The sequence below is a fragment of the Protopterus annectens genome, chromosome 7.part0 (genome assembly GCF_019279795.1).
Source record: "Protopterus annectens isolate FY-2018-M chromosome 7.part0, PAN1.0, whole genome shotgun sequence".
Taxonomy (NCBI): Eukaryota; Metazoa; Chordata; order Ceratodontiformes; family Protopteridae; genus Protopterus; species Protopterus annectens.
In genome coordinates, this window is record NC_056739.1 from 1,710,886,190 (window position 1) to 1,710,899,052 (window position 12,863).

The 12,863-nt window shown below is 39.7% G+C and overlaps 1 protein-coding gene across 1 annotated transcript in view; it reads left to right on the forward strand.

Moving 5' to 3' along the window:
- Window positions 1-12,863, forward strand: part of LOC122807193 (aldehyde oxidase 3-like) — a 1,326,697-nt gene that overhangs the window by 944,866 nt on the left and 368,968 nt on the right. Inside the window, exon 30 of the mRNA XM_044078243.1 lies at window positions 1,200-1,252. Coding sequence (XP_043934178.1) covers window positions 1,200-1,252 — 53 coding nt within the window. The remainder of the gene's footprint in view (window positions 1-1,199; window positions 1,253-12,863) is intronic.

Sequence of the window (12,863 nt, forward strand, 5' to 3'; positions counted from 1 at the left end):
AAATATCATTAAACTATACATACTTGCAAAAAGTCTGTGATCCACATACTAAGCAAACACAAAGCTAGCAGTTCAGCAGATGAAGCCCTGTATGGCAACCAGACTATCTCCTTTTAAACCTAAGGCACAATCCCCGGGATTCAGTAATGCCTACACTAAGTGTACACTGTTCTGAGTGAACAGACAACACAGACAAAACTCACACATTCTTCCTCCTAATTTTAGTTTTCCTAATGATGTTTTCAGCAGCTATAAATATTGACAGGGATTCATAAATGTTACCACAGAGTGTAGACTACATGTACACCTAGTTTAATCCTTTCTGAGTGACTAGAAAGCACAAAAAATGTGATACAAATTTTATTGAATTCATATTGTGTAAACTTAGTGTAGGCTTTATTGAATCTGGCCCAATAACTATTTCTTTATTCAGAATACAATTGAAAATCCCCCAGTGGACTCAGGTCTATGTTCTTGTAATATACCTTGATAATCCCAACATCTCCACCACTTATTTTCTCTCTGACCACATCACCTCTCCTCATACCTCTCAAATTCTTAGCAAAAGAAATCTGGACAGAGCCAAAATATGTTGTGGAACAAAGGCCCAAAAAATGGGACAGATTTAATTTAAATATTTCTCTTATACACTTAAAAAAGTTGCTAGAGTAAAAGGTTTTGCATCTGAATGCAATTTATGAAGGACATGAAGATTGAAACTCAAATGTCTGTCACTCGTCACTGTCTTCAGTCCACAGTGATTTATCAGAAAACCACAAATTTTATGACGAACATACCAGCAATATGAGACAAAAAAATGGACAGTTGAGAGGTAGGCCCGATAGGTAACTCCATCAATTGTCCATTATTACCATTACTAAACCTCATCAATGCAAGTGGGATCTGGGACTGCATTGATATGTCTTGTGGAGATAGTCACCTGATGATCATGATAAACTACAGCACATCAATATAACATTTAAGGGCATAGTTAAAATCAGGGAGAAGAGAAGAGGGACAAATCTTGACAATTTGTTTTTGGCAACTCAATTATTCCAGCAAAACTTCATCAAAGATCACTATCAAATGAGTAGTGTAACGAGAATTGTTATTGATATATTGGCACTGACTTCTGATTAATCAAAAGCTGTTAAATAACTGAGAAACTCAAAAGTCATACTGTTTTATTCTGCATGCAGGTAGATGAAGCTTTCATGAAAAGAATCAGTCTTTCTGCGACTGGATATTTCAGGTACGTGTAACTTTGTTTCAAAAAGCTGCACTTAATTTTGAAATGGCAAACCAGGCCAATTTGAAAATAAAATCATTTTTCATATAGGTTCATGGGTAGGTACTAGGCTATCAGCCCTGGGGCCTATACAAGCCTAGCCAAAAAGGTACCCTGGATTTCACCACCCAAGAAAATTATTTTCCTGTGCTCATGTTGAGCAGAGCCACAGAGGTGATTCCCCAGGCTGAATTTCCTATTTCCTATCCAGTCATCAAGATTTTTCCTTGAAGAGTGCTAATGAGGTGCTTTGTTTGATATAGATAGGTAGTTTGTTCCAGAGTATGGGAAGTCTCTGGGACAGGAATCTATCCCTCCAGCATGTTCTGTTTATTGTGGTGACAAGGTTTAGGTTCCTAGCACATGTAGCTCGGCAGGATTGGGATTTCTTTAAGTGGAGCTTGTCCAACAGCTCTGGGTTTGACATAGCTTTGTATGTTAGGCAGAGATCACCTCTCAATAGGCGATATGCCACGGAGTAAAGCTGGAGTTTTTTGAGACAGTCTGCGTAGGGCATCTGTTTGAGGCTGGTAATCCTCTTTGTGAGGTATTTCTGCGGCCTTTCTAGTTGTTGCAGATGTCTTGTGAGGTACATACCAGAAGGGGTGTTGTACTCTATAATGGGTCACTTTAGAATCAGTGGTGATTTTGTTTTCGTAACTAGTTTTGGAGGATTTTATGAGAAATCTCAGCTTTTTACTGAGGCTGACTTGGGAGTTCTTCCAGTCATTGGATTATTCTCTTTTTTGCAACAGTTTCTTTCTTCTGTTGTAGAGTTTGTTTATGGCAGGGGACCACCAGATTGGCTTTCTTTGTTTGGAGGATAGCATCTTGGTTCTGTTAGAGATAGCACGATCCATGCTCTTGTGTAAGTGCTTATAAAATGCATTTGTGTAGGCTTTAGCAGTCGTACCTCTCTCTATTGTCCATCTGCATGGGTGTTGTGAAGTTTGCCACTTCTGTCTTAAGAAGCGTGAAGTTGGCTTTGGAGAAATTTTTTACGATGGTTTCCCTAATTGGGGCTGGGGGCAGGATGTGGATGTCTAGGCTGATTAGCTTGTGGTCGGATCTGACCAATGAGGAATTGACGTATGGTGTGGAACACCGGTTGCCCCTGTTGGTAATGACCAGATCTAGGATATTGCTGCCCCTGTTGGGGGTGTGGATATGTTGATCCAATGTGTCGGAATTTATGAATTCCAGAAAACGTTGAGCAAAAGAGCTGGTACATGAATAGTTTACCCAGTTAATGGTGGGGTAGTTGAAATTGCCCATTATTAGGGTGTTGGGTTGTACCCTAATATTTTCCAGTGTATCAAGAAATGAGGAGTGGGAATCCTGGGACATGGTGGGGGATCTGTTACAATTTGGATTGTGGTCTTGCCCAGAGTTAAGTTGCACTTGGATAATCTCGGATGCATTATGCTGAGCAACTAGCCTGGAGGTGTGGATATCCTTAATGAATATGGACATACCTCCACCTTTAGTGTTTCAGTCCAGGTTAGGTGGCTGAAAGGTGTGGTATGGATTATAGCCTGGTAATGCAGGGGTGCTCTCTGGAGCCTAGAACCAGGTCTCTATCACTGCACAGATGTCAATGTTCTCCATTTTAAGGAGTGTCTCGAGTGAATGCATTTTGAGGTTTAGACTTCTAGCACTGAGTAGCATTGCCCTCAGATTTTGCTTGCTTGTACCTGTTATGGTGGTGAATTTGTCATTTGAACATTGCCTAAAAAAGGCACTATAGGGGTGGCTAGAGCCTTAGTCAGTATCCGGAATCCCAAGGGCAACAGGTGCAGGCCATCTCTGTCAAAGCATCGTGGTCTGTTGATCATGTCATCCCAGTCAGACAGATACCGGATCCCCTTAGAATGATACCAGATGCTTAGCCAATTCTTAAAGTCAATCATTTTGTCCTTGTACTGTGGTATTATTCTGGGTGATGGCAGGATGCTACTCAGGGCTAGGGTTATACCTACCTGGGCTACAAGATCGGAGAGCTCCTCTATGTCTCTTTGTCTCTTTTCATGTAGTCCAGGGAGGTATGCCTCAGGTCATTCACACCAACATGGACAATGACAGAGTCATATTTGTACTTGTTGTAGAGTGACCTGAGTGCATGCATTATGTAGCGGATTCTGGCACCTGACAGGCAGCTGACAGTAACTTTCCCTTTGTTTAGCCTGGTGAGTGGAACATCAACATGCCTGACTATAGAGTCACATATGACTAGAGTGTTGGTTACGTTGTTATGCCTTATGGGATATGGTTGAGTGGCACACTGAGTTTGTAATGGTTTATCAGAACAGTCAAACATACCTCTCAACCTCTTAGCTCAAGAAATCTGGGCAAAGCCTGACAGAATGGGGGGACAAAGTCCCAGAAATAGAGACATATTTTAAATATTGGTTTTATAAACTTAGAAAGCTAGTAGAATAACAATATATGTGCTAGCATGCATACGAAGTGTTAAACTCAAATATATGTCATTATTTAGTGACTTCATTCCTGAGATCATCCAAGTGATTTGCTAGAAAACCATAAATTCTATAAGGAAGAGACCAAAAACTTGAGGAAAAATCTGGACATTTGTGAAAATCTGGACAGTTGAGAGGTATATATACAAAATATGTAAGGTTAAAGAGTTTAATGCTGTGATTTATCAAATCTGGTTAAGATTCTCAGTCCTAAAAACTAATGATAGGAAAACTTTGGCTAAATCACAATATCCCTTCTTGCTAAAGTCTGATCTTGCAAATGTCTTTCCTTATATTGCGAGAAGACTGCTTTTTTTAAACAAACTGCATCCCCCACCAAATAGACATGAAAGTCAGTTCTGCAACATTTATGCACAATATGTACTATAGAAATTAACCACCTGCAACAAAGAGGGAGCTTTATTTAATTGATACCATCGCATAAAACTCCATGCTGCCCTAAATACATAAAAAGCAGTGTTTTTTGAAATAATTCACTGGTGTGTTAGGGTGTTGTTATATGTGCAAGTGTGGTAGCAAAACTTTTTTACCAAAAAGTGCAATCTTGTCATATTTGTTTCATTGTAGGTCAGGCATAAGAGTGGTACATGTGGTTGCAGTTCCCTGGAATCCCTGGCCCACACTTCTAGACATGGCAGGGTTGTCTTGCCTCAGAATTTGTAAATTATGCCATCTTGGCTTATGATCAGCCACATGCAAAATGGATAGGTGCCACATATGTTAGCACTACCGGTCACAGATTAGAAAGCTGCAGCAGGAAGAATCCCAGAATGCCTTTGGCTCTTGGCTAGTATAGGTGCCACAGATGTTAGCACTACTTGTCACAGATTAGAAAGCTGCAGCAGGAAGAATCCCAGAATGCCTTTGGCTCTTGGCTAGTATAGGTGCCACAGATGTTAGCACTACTTGTCACAGATTAGAAATCTGCAGCAGGAAGAATCCCAGAATGCCTTTTGCTCTTGGCTAGTAGAGTTAAGATCAATCAGCTGTGGTGGTCTTTTTTATTTACTCCACCTCGGACCTTGCCTGATGGCTCCACTACATTTGCCCAATTGATCATTCATCCTTGCAGAATTTAGATGAGTATACATGGGATGGGAAAAAACCCTATAATCCTTTTGCTCCTACCTGGAAACCCCCATCACAGCAGCACTGTTCCCCAATGAGAGATGACCAGGAAAGAACAGGCTAACTTGTTAGTGTTAGGGGTTGCCTACCCTGTCTTTATGGGAGTACCCATCTCCCTTTGTCAGCTCCTCTGAGCCTGCAATCACTACCTCCCAAGGGGGAAATATGCCTCTGTATACTAGTTTCCCGTCCGCTATGTAGTGCAATATTCATTAGTTTGGAACTTCACTGGGTGAAAATGTAGTATTCCAACTAGTTGCTCCCCATGTGATGAGTTAGAATTGCCTCCCTCCACCCAGTATGGATAAGCTAGTGATGGCCATTCACTCCTACCCATCCTGGCTAGTTACTGTAGACACCTGAGTCACTAGTCAAACTCAGGTTGCCCTGTGCTACAGATAGGAATTAATCCCTTTGTATCATGGAGGTGGGACTGTTGTGATATGCCTTGTGCAGATAGTCACCTGATGATCATGGCAAACTACAACAGATGAACATTGATCATCAGTATAACAGTTATAGGGCATAGTTAAAATCAGGGAGAAGGGAAAAGGAACATATCTAGGCAATTTGTTTCTGACAAAAAAAAATGCATCAAAGATTATTATCAAAAGTGTATTGTGACCACCATTATTATGTATATATTGCCATTGAAACCTGAGTGACTAAAATGTAACTCTCTGTGGTGCATAAACAATGATCTATGTACGAGGTTGCCATGATATACTATTATACAATTCCTTTTTAAATACTATTGTATGTTGGGACTTCTTGTTTTTGTTTCTTCTCTGTCAGAAGATACAGTTGTGAAGTACTGTAGCTGGGAGCACCACTTGTAAGTGAGAATACTTTGGATGTATCTTTAATGTTTTGTGTTCATGTAAACATTTACATTTTTATATATTACTTGAAAGTATTAGTGATGTAAATGTTTGACATTCTGTTTACTTTAAAGTACAAGGAGAAAAATCAAGCCAGATCTTTACGTGAATTAGTAGGTGAGAAAAGGAAATGTGTTTTTAAATTGTTAGTAATAAATGTATTTGTATCTGCACTATGCAGCTGTCTGGCCTTGCATGCAGAATACATCAAATGACAGAATTTGCTCCATAATATCCCATTTAATTATTTTATTTATGGGTTATTGCTTAAAGAGCAGGAAGGGTACAGTTTTATTCAAGACTTATGGAGAGGTACTTATTACATTTATCTGGTAATTTTAAAGGAAATATATAATTTCTAAACTAAAATGGATATTATAGTGGTTTCATATCATATAGTCGAATGCTCAAATGAATGATCTGCAAAATATCGAGCCAAAAAAGCTCAAATAAGGGAAAAGGGAAAACAATGGCGCTATAACATTAAAAACACAAACACACAGATTATTTATTTTTGCAGGGGCAAGCCCCCCTGTACTGCCACAACCCCTGCTAATGATATATATATATATATATATATATATATATATATATATATATATATATATATATATATATACATACACCAACTCAGAGGTTGCACTACAGTGAGGAAAGGAGCAATATTAGAATCCCTGCTTTGCTACAATCCTGTACAATTGCAAACCAATTCCATTTCATCTTCTGCCTTGACTTCCATGTTCGGACAGTTTTGGTGTAATATTTTGCTAAGAGCTCATTTGAGCATTTGACTGTATAATGGGAAACTGTTATTGCTGCTTCACCAGTTACAGCACCAGAAAGAATTCATTCATCAGCTCAGACCTGATAACAGTGTTTTTTCCTCTAGAGGCCCACACATCATGTTGGCAAAGGCACCCCCTATACTCACAAAACCACACACACACACACACACACACACACACACACACGCACACACACACACACACACACACACACACACACACACACACACACACACACACACACACACACACACACACACACACACACACACACACACGCACAGGTGTGCATGCATGCACCCCCCCACACACACACACATCAACAAACTAACAACCCCCCACTCCCATATTTGCCATAGGAGTGAATGGATGACCATCGTGTTTTTCTAGTGGTCATTTTTTTTTCCTTTAGCAGTGAAATTATACACAGCTGAGAGATTCTCTGAATTGCTCTGCTGTGCAAATCAGGAGCCGCTGGCATTTCTGGAGAGCATGTGACTAATTAGCATTAGTCACGCCCATGGATTGCACATTATCATGCAGTTCTAACAATGAGATCTCTCTCAGTGCTGAGGTCCCTGTGACTTGAAAACATAAATGGTTTGCTGTGAGGGGGATAACAGCCATGTTAAAGCTTTCCATTCACAGTAAGACTTCTTGAATCGCAGCTGTTGTTTTCATTTTGAATGATAAAAAGGCACCAGTGTGTAATAACCAGACTACCATTTTTTTCAAGTGACTTTACAAACTATATATTAATACTTAACAAAAGAACGTGGATGTTCATGAAGCAGTATGGCTTTGTAACAATTCATAGGTTCATAGGTTCATAGGTTGGTACTAGGCTATCAGGCCTAGGGCCTATACAAGTCTAGCCATAACAATTCCCTGGCTATTTACTTCCCTGGACCCCTGTCTAGCAGGGCGACTGATGTGATCCCTGTGGTGAATTTCCTTTCTCCCATCCAATCGTCAAGGTTCTTTTTGAAGAGGGCCAAAGAGGCACTCTGCTTGACATGTATGGGCAATCTATTCCAGAGTCTGGGGAGTCTCTGGGTCAGGAACCTATCCCTCCAGCATATTTTGTTTATTGTGATGACAAGGTTTAGATCCCTGGAGCGTGTGGCTCTGAGGGATTGGGATTTCTTTAAGTGTAGCATGTCCAACAGCTCTGAGTTTGACATGGCCTTGTATGTTAAGCAGAGATCGCCTCTGAGTAGACGATATGTGACAGAGTATAGCTGGAGTTTTTTAAGGCGGTCAGCGTAGGGCATCTGCTTTAGGCCTGTGATTCTTTTAGTGAGGTATTTCTGCGGCCTTTCCAGTTGTTGCAGATGTCTTGAGAGGTACATACCAAATGGGGCATTGTATTCTATAATGGGTCTAATGAGGGATGGGTACAGTGGGACAATGACCTCCTTTTTTCTGGATGAAAAGCCCTTAGTGATGAGGTGTGCCACATAGAAGGATTTCCTGACTGTTGTGGCGATGTGGTTATCGAAGTTGAGACCACTGTCCACCTGTGTCCCTAAGTCTCTTATCACACTTTTGGTGCTTAGTGTACTGCTACCTATATGGTAATTCACAGATACATGTTTTTTCCCAAAGGGGATAACTATACATTTCTTGGCATTGAGCTTGAGCCCATGGCTCTGGCACCAAGCATCTGTTTCTGTAAGGCCCTTTTGTAGAGTATCCACATCATTTGGGGATTCAATAATGGCTCCCAGTTTGCAGTCATCTGCGAACTTTGTTAGCCAGAGTCCCTTAGTGTTGGCCTGTATTTCAGAGAAGTAGATGCCAAGCAAGAGCGGTCCCAGGACTGAACCCTGAGGTACTCCACTTGTCACCTGTCTGGAGCTGGATTTGGAGTTGGCTACTTTTACAGTGTGGGTTCTATCAGTAAGCCAGTTAGCAACCCATTGGGTGACATAGGAATTAATGCCCAGCTTACTAAGTTTATCTATGATTCCAGAGTGGGGGTGGTGTCAAAGGCCTTGGCAAGGTCTAGATAGGCTGTGTGGACCACCTTACCCTTGTCCATGGCTCTGGAGACTGATTTGAAGAAATCAATCAGGTTCAGGAGACAAGATCGGCCCTTCACGAACCCAAACTGGGTGGGGTCCAGTGTTTGAAGGTTGCTAATGTCTTTGTTTATAAGTAACATGATAATACACTCCATGGACTTGCAGATAAGGCTTGTCAGACTGATGGGACGGTAGTTTCTGGGATCCAAGGTGGATCCCCCCTTGTGGAGTGGGATAACTGTAGCTCTGCGCCACTCAGTGGGCATGAAACCTGAGGTGAGGCTATGATTAGACATGACACTTAGGTGAGGGGCCAGTTCATATTGTAGTTCATGTAGTACACAGTCCGGGATGTCATCTGGTCCCATGAATGCTGTATTCTTAGCTTTGGAGAGTGCGTTTTTTACCTGTGTGGTCATTATTACTGGAATTTGGCAATCTTCCGGTATTGAGATGGGTCATTTAGGGGGTGAGAGGGGGGTGAAGTTGGCACTGAATCGATCTGCCAGAATATTGGCAATATCCTGGGATCAGTATATTTAATGCCATTCTGTTTTAGCTCAGAGCAGATCTGAGCATTGCCATTTAGATTCTTGACATAGTTATAGAATGCCTTGTGGTTGTCTTTGGAATCTTTGGCAATTTTATTTTCGTAACTAGCTTTGGAGGATTTTATGAAGGATCTCAGTTTCTTAGTCAGGCTGGTAAGAGAGTTTTTTCCATCCTGGGATTTTCCTCTTTTCTGCAAAAGTTTCTTCCTTTTGTTGTAAAGTTTGTTTATGGCAGGGGACCACCAGATTGGCTTCCTTTTTTTGGATGAGAGCATCTTGTTCTATTTGGGATGGCACGATTCATGCATGAGCGGATGTGCTCATACAGTGTCTTAGTGTAGGATTACAGAATATTTTCAAGCTATACAGTCTCTTCTGCATTTTAAAACAAATAATATGGGCTAAATGCACCATATGTAGTAATTGTTTAATTTTGCATTGTATCATAAATAATAAACTACCATAATTGCATTAAACAGACAGTGTATGGAACTTGTCAACAACATCACCTAAGTCTGGCCCAGCTGAGCCAGACCCCATAACAGGCCTTTCTGCAGTGTTACCATGTTGTACTACAGTTTTTTTAAATTTTGATAATAACGTTGTAAACATACATCTCACTGTCCTTTTGTTGTAACATGATTCACCTCATCATATGGTACGCCCTCTACTGTATTAAGTATCATTTATATTTGCAAATATCATGTGTGTTATAGCAATAAGTAGAAATGTAACAGTACATTCTGTTAGTGGTGATTATGCCTGTAGTACCACTGGACAGTGTGAGAAGATATTAACAAAGAAGATGAGGGGAGAAAAAGTTTTGTTCAGAACCAGTAGCTTAGCTAGGGTGTGGCAATGGGGTAACATTCCCTGGCACAGTGTTAGGCATGTGATTCTGAGATGCTTTTCAATCATTAATGCAGTACTGGTATATTCATTTCTATTTATAACTGCAGTAGTGAATCCCTTTAGCAGTTTGTTGTAGTATAAGTTGTAGAAGCTGCTTTTTTGCTCCTCAGCTTAAAGTTGAGGAGTGCCACATTGGGGAACAGCACCACATGTTGGATGATCCAGCTATGGCTCTTGTCAGATGTATTTTTCCTTTTCTTAAGGCTATTTTAGGTTAAATAATAAACTGATGTTAAAATCAGCATGCACCATGCTGCTTTTCTGTAAAAATAGAATTTTATACACTATTATACCTGATTACATGTTTGTAGTTTAAATATATGAGTGCAATTATTCACAAATAAATAATACTAATACATAATTACAACAGTCTTACTTTTTTCCTCTACCATTTTAGTAGTATATCTGTTTGGAAAAGGGAAAGTACACTTGGTTGTCCTTTTTGTGTAAAAAGTTTGAGATTTTTAGTATTGTATGTAGATTATATGTATATTAAAAAAGGAGTACAAGTGGTCACTTTAGTACATGTAACAAGAGAAGAAGCAATTAAAGTATATACCACATTTGGGTTGTCAGAATATAATATAGCAATAACGGATGATGTGGGTGTGGTATATTGAAGATTTACCCATGGTTGACTGGAATGGTTTAATAATGAGGGCAAAGCCCAAGTAATTAAACAAAGGCAACCATGGGTAAATATTCAATATAAAAAAGGAAATAATAAACACCCTCTGAGAAGTCAACAGTCAATGTAAAAGGAAAAATAAAAAACTCAGGAGTGAACCAAGGCTGCTGTGGCGAGAACAAGTAAGTAGTCGGTGTAAAATTACAGCATACTATTCTTGGATAGAATCTCTCCACCAATGAACCACTCACAAGTAGAATAAGCGTCCTGGCAGAACTTCAGACTCAAATGCAAAACAGAAACACATACTATATACTAAAACACTAATGGGAAGGCGGAAATCTCCCAAATAAAAACCAATTAATTAATTCAAGAAAGTTCCCAGGGTCCTAAAACCACAAAATAGTGCTTAAAATTCCAAGCAACTGTCATATAACAACTGTCATATTGCAGTCAGGAAGGACAAATACAACACAGTAAAATGCATACTAATAATCAAAGGACACACTTAACAAAATAATTGTACAATTAATAAAATAGTAATATTAAAAGCATATCATTAACTAAAAATTTTCAGTTTCCTCATTTTAAGAAAGGTCTAACTGGAAAATCCACATGTTTTCCTGTTTTTCTGTGTGTGTTCTAATGTCACCACCCCTGGCGCTCTATAATATTATGTCTAATTATAAGGTGAAATGATGTTGGGATCCCATCTCAGAGACATGTTTGGCAAGTGCATTATTAACGTGTATCTCCCTTATATGCTACAAATTCATGTATGCGATCGATAAAGGGGGGGCGGGTGGTTTTTAATGTAGAAGGATGGACAGATAGAGCAGGTAGCTAAATAAATAATATTACTGGACTCACAGTTACCATTAACTTTAAAGAAGTACTGGTGTGAACTTAATGGGTGTGTGAAAACAGTAGAAAAGTCAATGTACCTGCCACAACTCGTGTGTCCTTGAGGTGATGATGGGAGCTGTGATTCATGGGTCCTTTGTCACACAATAACCTCTTCAAATTCTTTTTGTTCTTGTACCTGAAACGGGGAGCATCACCCAAAGTATCTCTAATGTGGGTATCTACCATCAAGACATTCCAGTGACTTCTCACTATATCCTTTATGTCTCCTACATCATTGGTAAAAAACACTGAAAATGCTCCTGAACTAAGTAGAGTGTCCACTGCTTTACTTTCACTCTGCACATCTTGTAAAATATGTGTCCTATCTGAAAAATACGGGGCAGCAATGTTCAGTCTTGAATCTCTTAATCCAATAGTGCCATTCAAGAGGTCATTCTGTCCATAACCTCTCTGTACTAATCTTCTATTTAAGTCACCCAAATCATGTTCAAAGCCAATGTTGCTGGGGTTATATCTAGATGCTCTAAGTGCCTGTCCCTTTACTACGTTCTTAAAAACATAACCAGGATGCATACTAGATCGATGTAAAATCGTGTTTTTATAGCAATCCTTCCTAAACACACCTGTGTTGATCAACCCACTATCCAGTTTCTGATATGAGATCTTGGTTTCTGACTTCTCATACGTGAACTTAAGGTATGTGGTAGAAGCATTAATGTATGATACAAATCTATCTAAGTCTTCAGTAGTTCCATTAGAAATGAATGTTTTCACAGACCGAGTGTTTTTACACCACAGCTACACCCACTATTAGCAGCATTCAGTAAACTTGTTGAGGATGACCTGTATAAATATAGGGACACCAACAGACGTCCATTTATTAAATATAATCTGAGTGCATCAGAAAGAAGTGCCTTATCTAGGTTGAGCAAGGACGCCTCCCTCTCTATTAGACCAGCTGACAAGGGAGGAGGGGTCGTTATATTGGATGCTGATGATTATAAGAATAGAATGTTCTATATGCTGAGTGATCAGAAATTCTATCAGCCCCTAGCATTTAATATGGTGCAGTTTTACTCACATAAGGTTCACATGTTTTTGCTAGGCCTTCTGAACAGTAATGTGATTGACTCTGTTTTATTTAAGTTTTTGGATGTACCTAATCCTATGATCCCCTTAATCAATGGCCTACCTAAGGTACATAAAAATCCTCTTAATCCACCTATGAGGCCAATTGTTGCTGGTAGGGGCTGGGTAACCGAGCCGTCCTCGATGTTTCTTGAATACCACTTGAGACC